Source organism: Lepidochelys kempii, chromosome 2, assembly GCF_965140285.1.
Source record: "Lepidochelys kempii isolate rLepKem1 chromosome 2, rLepKem1.hap1, whole genome shotgun sequence".
Lineage (NCBI taxonomy): Eukaryota > Metazoa > Chordata > Testudines > Cheloniidae > Lepidochelys > Lepidochelys kempii.
The window spans coordinates 36,594,641-36,607,456 of NC_136381.1; the positions used below are offsets into that span (position 1 = coordinate 36,594,641).

General features: G+C 38.3%; 1 protein-coding gene across 41 annotated transcripts in view; it reads right to left on the reverse strand.

Moving 5' to 3' along the window:
- The window catches only part of RIMS2 (regulating synaptic membrane exocytosis 2), a 748,363-nt gene that overhangs the window by 616,911 nt on the left and 118,636 nt on the right, over window positions 1-12,816 (reverse strand). For 30 of the 41 annotated variants that reach the window (XM_078851433.1, XM_078851460.1, XM_078851434.1 and 27 more), the window contains exons 2-3: window positions 10,907-10,939; window positions 10,423-10,509 (exon numbers count right to left, since the gene is read on the reverse strand). The exons of the other annotated variants lie outside the window; for them this stretch is intronic. In XM_078851433.1, coding sequence (XP_078707559.1) covers window positions 10,423-10,509; window positions 10,907-10,939 — 120 coding nt within the window. The remainder of the gene's footprint in view (window positions 1-10,422; window positions 10,510-10,906; window positions 10,940-12,816) is intronic. 41 annotated transcript variants of the gene reach the window in all.

A 12,816-nucleotide genomic window follows, 5' to 3' on the forward strand; every position in this document is an offset into this window, starting at 1 on the left:
GTCCATTGGTGAGGGAGAGCAGGCTGTTCTGGAGACTGGTGGGTTAGGTAGTCTAATGTTCTGGGCCCTATAAATGGCCCATGGATCCCAATATGGCCAGTTGGGTGGGAGGGCCATAGGAGGTGGCAGCCAGGATTGGGGCTTCCAAGCTTGCGTGTCTACTAGTGGCTGGTGATGTGAGGGACCAGCTTTTGCAGAGGAGTGGCAAGGGTGTATAGTCCTGGGTTGTTCTCCTCATCATCATCACTGGAGATCATCATCTTCGTGCTGAAGCCCCTGGGGTGATGATCTGACTTGGTTTCGGCCTCACTGGGGTACCATCAGTACTGAACGTGGAGGGTCCCTGGCGTCGAAGAAACTGCCAGGTCTGCCTGTCTAGTGAAAAGTTGCAGTACTGGGAAGCTCGGTGCCAAGGATGGCAGAGCAGTCTGAGAGGAGAGGGTCAGAACTGTCGGTGCTGAGGTCTTGCTGAGCTGTGTAGATGCAGTAGGTGGCACCATTACAGTGGTCAGTGCCGGGACGTTCTTCGGCATGGTCCATGCCGAGCTAAGGATTGCGCATTTGACTGAGAGCCTGCCCGTACCGGATCCTTGGCTCCTCAGGAAGTCTCAGTAGCCTCTCGCTCCAAGGCTCTCGGTACCGTTGGTACTGGGGCAGATTTTTTGCCAGGAGACCATTTCTTTTTTGGTGGATCTCGCTGTGGCGATGACTGAGACTGGTGTTTGATCACCTTTTTAGGGGCAAGGTCCTTGGAAACAGTGTTGGTAGCGGAGCCCTTCTCTGAGGCTGCTGCTGGTAAGCATTGGCCAGGAGGCATCCTGGACTCTGGGTTGGAGGCTGGCTTAAGGGATTTCTCCATCATGAGTAATTTAAGTTGGAGGTCCCTGGCTTTTAGTGCCTGACAGTCTGTTTTTTACGGTGAAGACACTTTTGAGAAATATGGGTCTCTCAGAGACAGCGGACACACTGAGCATGGCTGTCTGAAACAGGTATTGATAGCCTGCAGTTCAGGCAGCATTTAAATCCAGGGGAACCAGGCATGCCTGAGGAAGGTCCAGCTCTGCAGAAAAATGGGGTAGCCCGTGTTTAAGCAGTCATTGGAGGAGGCCCACCGGGGGCGGGAGAGGAAAAAACTACCCTAAAAAAAAATTTATTTTAAATATGGAAGAAATTAAAAGTAACGTTAACTGAAGTTAACTAGAATAGAGGGGATAAAAGAAAAAGGAAGGAATATGAACTTTCTACAAAGTTGAAGGGGCATTGCTGGTGCTCCGACTCAAGCCAAGGGTGGTAGAGAAGGAACTGGGGGTCGGTTGGTGCGCATGCTAGGTAGCCGCTTGGAGTGGCGCGAGACGGTTGCCGCACGTGCGCGGCCAACTGGGACACTGCTACTACAAATCTCTGATTACAAGCGCAGGGTGCTAAGATACCTAAAGTGGAGCACCCACAGGGACACTCCTCGAAGAGCAACCATTTTTTCCAGGAACTAAACATATTGTAAATAAAAGACTGCAATAACTTAATAATTTTCCTGTGTTCATTTATTTCTGTGCTTTAAGTAAATAATCTACTGGTAGACTTCCCAATTATCTGAAAGCCATGACAATGTTTATGCATCATGTCCAAAATTCAAACAATAATCAACCATTTAATTGTTTGAGACATTAATTTATTTTTCTTGATATATTTTATTTTAACTATCAATGTGGCGATTTTAAAGAATTTTTATTCAGATACTGATAAACATATCCACTATCATTTCCTTTAATGACCATTTTATGTAGATAATAATGTACATCATATCAAAAACCTCTACTTGTCAAGTGTTCTCCTCCGGGTTAATGGCACAGAGGTCAAACTAAAGCAATGTTATATCTTGATACTGTTTTACAATTGATTTCACTCCTTTGTTCTATTTTAGGCAACAGTGCCTTGAGGGAAGATGAGCTGAACAATGACATTGTTTGCTGTATAGATACAGTGCATGATGGTTATAACAGAAACTTTTATAATTCCAAATTTTGCCCACTATAACCAGAGGCCACTCTATTCCAATGGGGTAGGACACATGACAAAAATGTAGGGACGTGAGCAGGAGATCACAGTGAATGAGTATATATGGTAGAAATCAAATATTACTCAAAAACTTGCATAGCAAAAATTTTATATCATTCTTGAGTGACTGAAGATCAGTTTATTTCGAGGTTTGCCTCTAGAAATAAACTAAAATTAATAAACAATCTGCTAGCAGTTTATTTGAGGTTCTTGGCCAGAGAGAACACAGATGTTTAATAAATTAGCATTTTACTGAAAATATTTCTTTTAGAATATATCGGGTTTGGCTAATAATAGAAAAGTTACCTTGGTTGTGGAGATTTATCTTGTAGAAAAATTAAGATTCTGTAACATCTCATTTTATAACAAATATTATCCATCATCTCCCCTACAAAAGTAACAATAGCCTCATAAAAAACACAAGATAGCTGTCTATTAACACACTATTGTTATAAGCAGAGAGAAAGCACTGAATTTAACATGCTTGATTTGAGAAATCTTTTTCCATGTGTGGTCATTATGTTGTGATAAATAGTGTACTTTTATTGTGTCTGGCTCCCCTCTCCCACTCAAAACTAATCTTACAAGTACAAGAAAATACTTTCTTGATTCTAATTATTTAAATAAATAAATAATCCACAACGCCCTCTGACACAGGCTGCATTTGTAACAAGTACCTGAAAGTCTGTGCTGTCACAGATATAATTCATGAAATCATGTGTGTAAAAAGCCAAAAATGGCTGAGAACTTAAAAATCTGACAGCAACACACCATGAACCCCAGTGATGATTAAACCTAGTGATATTCTAAACAAAAAGAACTCTCAACTTTGCTTGTAGCTGTTTTCATCACTTCACACTGACTCATCATGCATTCTAGGATATTTGGGGTTACTGTTTGTGCTGGTTGTGTTGATTTGTGTGTGGGTTGTATAGTGCTGGGAGACTTGGGTGTATTTGTGCAGCTGGTGAATCAGGGGTGTATGCTGTAGTGAGGTGTGTTTGGGATTATTGTGTGTGCTATTGTATAGGTAGTTCTGAAGAACTGTGGCAGTTGGGCCAAAGAAACCACCATCTGTGCAGTCTCCCTAACAGAACCAATAAAATAGTAGCCTGAAAATTAGCTGTAAAATAAGGATGTTGATTGGCTGAGTTACTTGTGATATATACCACAGTGGTCTAGGATTTATGGCATGGCGTAGATACATGCCTTGCTGTCGCGGGAGGCGGGGAGGGGGGGCAGGAATGACAGAACCTAGTAATATTCTGAACAAAAACATCCCCCAGCCATGCTTGTAGTAATTTCTATAGCTTCACACTGACACAACAGACTTTTGAAGCTACAGAGTGACACACTCTGGAATCTTATTATATTAAGAATACCATCCTCCTGATAAGTTATCAAAAGCCAGGAAAGAAGGCTTGCTCCTTTTCTCATTGTAGGCAATGAGAGTTCTACTAGGATCATCAGCAGGAGCCATTCTAAGGTGACTTTAAAAATTCTACCAGCCACTGATGAAGTGAATTACGTATATTCTCTCTGCTGTAAATACATAACTTTCTTTAGTAATAGTGGGTGTTACACATGTGCACCAAAAGAAAAAATTGTTTACGTATTTCAAAAAATAGTTTTGCAACTGGCTAGAATAAATTATGTATTTCTTTAATGTTAAATGTTATTTAGGGCACCTTGATATGTTTAAAATATGGTATTACTATATTCTTAAATTATCTTTAACAGCTCAAGTTGCATTATTATAGTAATAATGAATATATTATGCAACACTTCAAAAAATAAACCAACATGTCCACATGCAGAAATAAAATATTTATATTCTGGACATTTCTTTAAGCAAATTTTATAAACCTTGTTCTTTTGAAGGGAGCTTACTATAGAATACAATTGCACGAATTTTCAACTTGTTTACAAGACAAAATATTATAAACTCAGGCCCAAATCCTGAGGTACACTGAGCACCTGCAACTCCCAGTGAAGTCAAATAATATGAATCTACTTTTTACAGAAAATATACTAAACCTATTTGCATCAATCAAAAATGATGGGCCAAAGGCTGATGGGAAAAGGGGCCATAAAGCTGCATACGCTGGGCAGCTGAGGATGTCTTCAGTGTGAGGAATCTTTGGCTGACATACAAACATCCAGGACAGTAATGAAGATGAAGCATGTGAGAGCTGGGGGACAAAACATTCTAAGTCAAGAGGCTATACAATAAACTCCAAGGGGAAAGCAGACAAATTCACAGTCTATGTTTGGAAAATGCTATGAAGCCTTCCTCTTAGAAAAAGCCTTTCCAACATAACAAGAATGACATTCACAGGATTACTACCACCACTATATATTCCCAAAAAAATCAGTACCACAAGCTAAGTTTTTACCCCTAAAAGGGAAGAGAGCAAGAGACATGTAGTCCACTACAGACTCCATTACTGCTATTGATTTTATGTGGAAGATGCTCAGATACTATAGTGGCAAGCACTAGTATAAAACTCTAGACAGAATGAGCAGCTTCATGCTATTTCCCAGTCTCCCCCCGCAATCCCCAGCTGCAACAGCCATCTGCAGACCATAAATAAGCAGAAAAAAGTTAGGGAACCCAGCTAAATTATACCAGTGGCAAAATGAACTGAAATGCTAGCATTACTACTTAGGCTTCCGAACTGAAAAGTGAAGTGAAAGCTGCTTCATGGTGAGAATTTTGCAGTGTTAATAATTAGAGTCCCCTCAGGAATCAGGATGTCTCCCCTTTTATCAAAGTCCTAACTGGGAAAACACTGCAGGTTCTGTCTCCTCCTGTTTATCGAGACATTTCCGTACAGGATTACATTAACTTTTTCACAAATGTACCAATTCTGAACACATCACTTATTTCTTCTCCTCCGCCGCCTCTCCCTGCTAGCATGACAGAGCAGTTTGGGACATATCTTAGGGAGAAGATAGCACACTGGATGGCCCAAGTCAATCATTTTGATGGGGGGGGGTCTGAGTTTTTTCTTGAGCCAACCCTCACAGAGAAGACATATTGTCCCAAGAAACCTTTGTCAACTCAAAAAATCAGTTTAAAAACAAAAACCAAAACACTTTAACTTACTTATGTTACCACTTAATAAATGAGAAAAGTAAACTTTCAACTGGATTTTCCTTCTCCAAGTTTATCCGCTAATTCTTATTCAAATGAGAAAGTTTGCTTCTTGACTTTAGCAAAGCTTTTGACACGGTCTCCCACAATATTCTTGTCAGCAAGTTAAGGAAGTATGGGCTGGATGAATGCACTATAAGGTGGGTAGAAAGCTGGCTAGATTGTCGGGCTCAACGGGTAGTGATCAATGGCTCCATGTCTAGTTGGCAGCCGGTGTCAAGTGGAGTGCCTCAGGGGTCGGTCCTGGAGCCGGTTTTGTTCAATATCTTCATAAATGATCTGGAGGATGGTGTAGATTGCACTCTCAGCAAATTTGCGGATGATACTAAACTGGGAGGAGTGGTAGATACGCTGGAGGGGAGGGATAGGATACAGAAGGACCTAGACAAATTGGAGGATTGGGCCAAAAGAAATCTGATGAGGTTCAATAAGGATAAGTGCAGGGTCCTGCACTTAGGACGGAAGAATCCAATGCACCGCTACAGACTAGGGGCCGAATGGCTAGGCAGCAGTTCTGCGGAAAAGGACCTAGGGGTGACAGTGGACGAGAAGCTGGATATGAGTCAGCAGTGTGCCCTTGTTGCCAAGAAGGCCAATGGCATTTTGGGATGTATAAGTAGGGGCATAGTGAGCAGATCGAGGGACGTGATCGTTCCCCTCTATTCGACATTGGTGAGGTCTCATCTGGAGTACTGTGTCCAGTTTTGGGCCCCACACTACAAGAAGGATGTTGATAAATTGGAGAGAGTCCAGCGAAGGGCAACAAAAATGATTAGGGGTCTAGAACACATGACTTATGAGGAGAGGCTGAGGGAGCTGGGATTGTTTAGTCTGCAGAAGAGAAGAATGAGGGGGGATTTGATAGCTGCTTTCAACTACCTGAAAGGGGGTTCCAAAGAGGATGGCTCTAGACTGTTCTCAATGGTAGCAGATGACAGAACGAGGAGTAATGGTCTCAAGTTGCAGTGGGGGAGGTTTAGATTGGATATTAGGAAAAACTTTTTCACTATGAGGGTGGTGAAACACTGGAATGCGTTACCTAGGGAGGTGGTAGAATCTCCTTCCTTAGAGGTTTTTAAGGTCAGGCTTGACAAAGCCCTGGCTGGGATGATTTAACTGGGAATTGGTCCTGCTTCGAGCAGGGGGTTGGACTAGATGACCTTCTGGGGTCCCTTCCAACTCTGATATTCTATGATTCTATGATAGGCTATGGTACTTCTAGTTCATATACATAGCATATACATAGCATAGCAAAAATCATCATGTTCATGTACTGGTCTATCTAGAAGTTCTTGTATGTTATTTCCCATATGCTCTAGATTAGAAGACCAGTATGCAGCAGCTCTTCAAATCTGTATATTAGAGATGTGAATGTATAGCACTGCTAAATTAATGGTCAGTTAAAGAATATTTTACAAGTGTGTAGATTTCTTTCTTTTTTTTTTTCTTTTTTGCTTGTAATAGACACCTAACATCATGGTTATGCACCAACAGGGAATGCCTTACTGCCTTCTTCACCTAGTTTGCATTTCTCCCACACACACAGTCCCCTCTGTATGTTTCCAGTAGACATGCAGGTAGAATTCTGACCCTACTGAAATCAATAACAAAATTCCCTTCCAAAATTCCAATTCTTCAATTCCTTCAGCACCCCTGCCACACCTTCCCCCACTGATTTCATCTTAGGAACTTTAGAAACAAATCTAGCCACCGAACTCTCCCTCGTCTCATCTGCACACACACCCTATTTGCCAAAGACAACCGATCAATTGTAATATCTTTATACACAGGTTTTAGACATTGTAGGTATTGATGTGATGTATCTGAAATAATACAAAATACAGTACTTTTATGTCATGAAAAATATCACACTAGACTTTTTGTGTGAAGTTTTTTTTCATATTGCCTGTTAATAGTGAAAAAGCATTACAATCAAACTGGTAACCCTAATTCGTCGAAGTAGTCCCATTAACTTCAGATGAATAAAGGTTGAAGGATCAGACCCTTCGATGACTTCTGAATAATTGTAACTGAATCTCTGAAGAAACCACATAAATGAGTTTTCTTCCAATAACTGAATTTTATAGATGTTTATCTTCAGACAAAAATAAGCTTACAAAATCTAATACTTGTCAATATCAAAAGAACTTTTTTTAAATAATGAAAAAAAATGTAATATTAAATATTTTACCACTTCCTTCACAGATTGTCAACAAATTTTAAGCTCAATTAAAGGTGGTTAAAGTTTTTCACTAAAACTTTTTTGCTGAAAAATGGCCTTTTTTCCAAAACATAAAACTTTCATAAAAAGTTTTGTTTTCCACTTTTTCATTGAAACTGAAAATTGCAAAATTTTGCATTTGTTTCACACATTTATCCTCCTTCCTTTTCATTACTGAATACAACAGAATGAATGATGTTTTGTTTCCCCACACACACTTTTTCATTCTTCTCCTCCTCCATTAGCCATTTTGTAACTTTTCAAAATTTCCTCACCTTTGAAAAGTTGCAGAGTCGACAAAACACACACACACACACAAAAAAAACCTGGACACCATTTTACTGTACTCAGTGACAAAAAAAAAAATAGAGGAGAAAGGAGAAAAAAATAAAAAATTTGATTTCAAAATATATTTTGGCCAAAAAGCAATTTTAAAAGGAAAAAATTTTGAACCCTGCAAAACAGAAACAACTTTGAAATTTCAAAATTTTTCCAGAAATTGTTTTTTCACTTTTTGACCAGCTCTCTCCCCTGATCTAGGAGCCCTGCTATCATGACTTCAGTGGGAATTGTACATATACCAGAGCAGAATTTGGCTCATGTTCACCATGACAAATCTCAGTGTTTTACGTAATCTCGTAGCATAGTGAGCTGAATGTAAGCAGTAACTAACACAGTTGTATTTCATGAAGAAAAAAAATGCATCTTCTATAAATTTTACCAGAAATCTATGATTTTAGGATTACAAATTATACACTATCCTGTAGAAATTTTTAAAAGGATGAAATCATAGTTGGATTATGACTACTCTTCAATTTTTCCCCTTCCTTTTCTGATTCTAATTGCCACATAGTAAGTCATGCTAATTATTAGACAGCTATTATAATGTTAGAAGTGAATACTCCTCATAATAGATCACTGGAAAATACAGCCTACAGTACAATTAAGTGAAATTAGATACTTCAGGTATCATAAAAAAGTATGAATAAAACTGAAATAATGTGTGTGTGTGGAAAAATATAAGTAATACAAATATATAACTTTATAGCTAAACATTTCTGCTGCTGTAGTTTAATTGTCAACATTTCCATTATTAAGTCTTTTCAGGAGGTTATTGCTTTCCTTTAAAAAAATTCTGGCTGAAAGGTTTAAAAGTTTCACATGAAATTTTGCATATATGTATGTCTGACAAAAAAATTACAGTATAGATTTTATCAAATTTATTTTTTAGCCTTTAAGTGTATAAAAAAAACTATTTGAGTGCAAAATTCTCAACTCAATTGTCTGGTAAAAGTGGGCCCTCACTTAATTTACATATTTCTCTTTGCCAATCAAAGCTCTGAAAGCAAAGGCAGTGTCAGCTTGTAAAATGCTCTTATAAGGATATTATGAATGGGAAAGTATTTTACACACACTCTCCAGTATGTTTTAATGCTATAGAGACATGAATTAGTCTATAGAGAGCAGCTTACTTACGTCTGGGGCTCCTTTTCATTTTGTTGTTTTTGCTGTGGCTGAAGAACGTTATTTACCAGCTCAGTGATCCCACTAAAGGGATCATATATATATATGAAAGTAGTTATGAGCCAAATCATACAGCCTTTTCTAAAGAATGTATGCAAGGATTGCAAAATTCAGGGCTTAGTATACCCAATCCCACAAATTGTTCTCCTGTGCAATTTTTTAAAGATTCTTATGTTTCTAAATATATATTTTCACAATAAACTAAAACTGCCATTGCCTATAATAACTAAAAGAAACTCAGCTAAATATATATCTAACAAAGGGACCGGACAGGTCTCTGAAAAATATATAAAAAGGAAATAATAAAAATGCATGTTTTAAAACTACCTAAGCATGTGCCCAAAAAGAGTGTAAAAATTAATTATATAAACCAACAAGACTTTTTCCCATAAAAATAAGTAAATAAATAAAATAAAACTCCATAAATTAAAAAGCTATAACATTAGGCTGTAACACTTAGAAAAATCTAGGAAATTTGAAATTAAAGTTATTCTTAACTTTCTTCTCTTTTTATTTGTGGCTGCATGGTTTAAGTTCAACTGTAATTTTGAATCTCCTCGCTTTGCCAGGTTCTGTTCAACCTTAACATTTTCAAATGGCAAAAACAGTTAATTTCTCATATGGTTCTCCTTAAAGGAAATCCATCGTGGCATGGCACTGTAAAAAGATCATCAGTGAAATCCTGGCTGCAGTGAAGTCAACTGCAAGACTCCCATTGACTACAATAGGACCAGGATTTCACCTCATATCTGTCAAAGCTCAGAAACTTTACAGATATTTCAACGTCATGAAAAAAATGAAATGGAAAACTCCCAGCTCTTCAGATGTATGATGTATATTTTATAGCATTCTATGTATGACCCATATCATAAATACTGGTTTCAGAGTAACAGCCGTGTTAGTCTGTATTCGCAAAAAGAAAAGGAGTACTTGTGGCACCTTAGAGACTAACCAATTCATTTGAGCATGAGCTTTCGTGAGCTACAGCTCCGATGAAGTGAGCTGTAGCTCACGAAAGCTCATGCTCAAATAAATTGGTTAGTCTCTAAGGTGCCACAAGTACTCCTTTTCTTTTTATCATAAATACTGTGTATCTACATAGATATGCTACATATAATACTACATATCTGATCATTCAACCTTCCCATGCATAGAACTCATGTTAACTTCAATGGAAGTTTTTCAAAAAGAGTACTTGCAAGGAAAGGCATTAAATGGAGCAGTGAGAGTTCCTAAGATTCTCTCCCCACCCCCATCTAATCAACTCAATTGTCTGGTAAAAGTGGGCCCTCACTTAATTTGCATATTTCTCTTTGCCAATCAAAGCTCTGAAAGCAAAGGCAGTGTCAGCTTGTAAAATGCTCTTATAAGGATGTTATGAATGGGAAAGTATTTTACACATACTCTCCAGTATGTTTTAATGCTATAGAGATATGAATTAGTCTACAGAGAGCAGCTTACTTACGTCTGGGGCTCCTTTTCATTTTGCTGTTTTTGCTGTGGCTGAAGAACGTTATTTACCAGCTCAGTGATCCCGCTAAAGGGAAACCACCTGTTTAAATAAGCAAATAATGTGACTGAATAACCAAATAAATCATACTAGTTTAAGTGTTTTCTTACCCAATAATAATAGAAATATACAGGTGGAAAAGCTACAGCCAATGGGAATGTTAGCTGCAATAATAAGTCAGCCACTAAGAATGTAAGGGAAATAAAGTTTTACACTTAACCAGGCCACAAGCAGGCAGCAAGAAACTACATCCAGCTAACATGTGGATGAAGTAAGAAGCTGCAGGCAGCTTTCTTACAAGCCAATCAGGAAGCAGATGACAAACTAGCTGCAGCCTATCAGGTATTAGTGAAAGCTAATACCATCAAAGGTGCAGAAAGCAGAACATGGCAAAGGTAGAAAAGTCAAGCCTACTGTACTTTTAAGATATTTTACTTACTGTGTCGGTTGTGGTTTTTGTTCTTCTTTGACCCTAAAAAAATAAGTTTGCACAACTGAGTGCAGTGTACTGGAAAACAGTTTCTATCTGCAGTTCTATAATCTACATCCAATGGGGAAAAATAGTTTAATTTTGTATTAAACTAGATTTACTTAATACTTGTCCATATAGTTGTAGTGAACTGTATTCTTTTTTAACTTCCACTAAGACTTAAAAATGAGGTAGTGTAACATTAATATCTAAAATTGAGTAGAGGGATGTACTGTGATTGATTTCTAATCTTTAGACAGAATAGCATATTAGAATATTTTTAGAAATATATTAACCTACAAAATTGAAAAAGGTAGTGTTTTAATCATAAGTTAATATATTAATATTTTATACTTTTATATTTCTGACAGAGAAAAATTTTCAGGGTCTACATGTATAGTGAAATTCTCACCGATTGTATTTCAAAGTGAAGTGAATCTAGTTTCTTGAACCAGTAGATTAAATTAGAAGATAAACCTTTAGTTCACTTTCTAAATTACATTTCTATTTCATAAGCATCAGTGTACAGTACAGCTATGAAAATTAAACAAGTCAGTTTTGTTTGAATAAACCTTACTAGGACTTGAAAAAGGCTGACAGCTATTTATTACCCACAATAGCTATTGAACAATTCTAGTAAGGTCAAATGTCTTTAAGAAAACATTTCAGCTGAAGTACATGCTTAGCTTTGTGCATGCTATCCAGTGCTCTAACACCACCTAATTACACTCGCATCTCACACAGCAAAGACCACATATACACACAGGGTCCCATGTAGTGAAGTACAGAAAGTCATAGAAGTTTACTGTAACCTGCGCCAAAAATTCAAGCAGTAGCCAAGTGTTTTCTGCTTTCTATGATGCCATAGTGAATTACTACTGTGAAAAGGTTCAATGAACATCCACAAAAAGCAAACCTAGGAGAAAGAAAAGGAGTACTTGTGGCACCTTAGAGACTAACCAATTTATTTGAGCATGAGCTTTCGTGAGCTACAGCTCACTTCATCGGATGCATACCGTGGAAACTACAGAAGACATTGTATACACAGAGACCATGAAACAATACCTCCTCCCACCCCACTCTCCTGCTGGTAATAGCTTATCTAAAGTGATCATCAAGTTGGGCCATTTCCAGCACAAATCCAGGTTTTCTCACCCTCCGCCCTCCCCCCCCCCCCTCCACAAACTCACTCTCCTGCTGGTAATAGCCCATCCAAAGTGACCACTCTCTTTAAAATGTGTATGATAATCAAGGTGGGCCATTTCCAGCACAAATCCAGGTTTTCTCATGCCCCCACCCCCCTCCAAAAACCACACACACAAACTCACTCTCCTGCTGGTAATAGCCCATCCAAAGTGACCACTCTCCTCACAATGTGTATGAAAATCAAGGTGGGCCATTTCCAGCACAAATACAGGTTTTCTCACCCCCCCCCACCTTTTTTTTTCAAAAAAACACACACACAAAAACTCACTCTCCTGCTGGTAATAGCTTATCCAAAGTGACCACTCTCCCTACAATGTGCATGATAATCAAGGTGGGCCATTTCCAGCACAAATCCAAGTTTAACCAGAACATCGGGGGAGCAGGGGGTAGAAAAAAACAAGGGGAAATAGGCTACCTTGCATAATGACTTAGCCACTCCCAGTCTCTATTTAAGCCTAAATTAATAGTATCCAATTTGCAAATGAATTCCAATTCAGCAGTTTCTCGCTGGAGTCTGGATTTGAAGTTTTTTTGTTGTAAGATAGCGACCTTCATATCTGTGATTGCGTGACCAGAGAGATTGAAGTGTTCTCCAACTGGTTTATGAATGTTATAATTCTTGACATCTGATTTGTGTCCATTTATTCTTTTACGTAGAGACTGTCCAGTTTGAC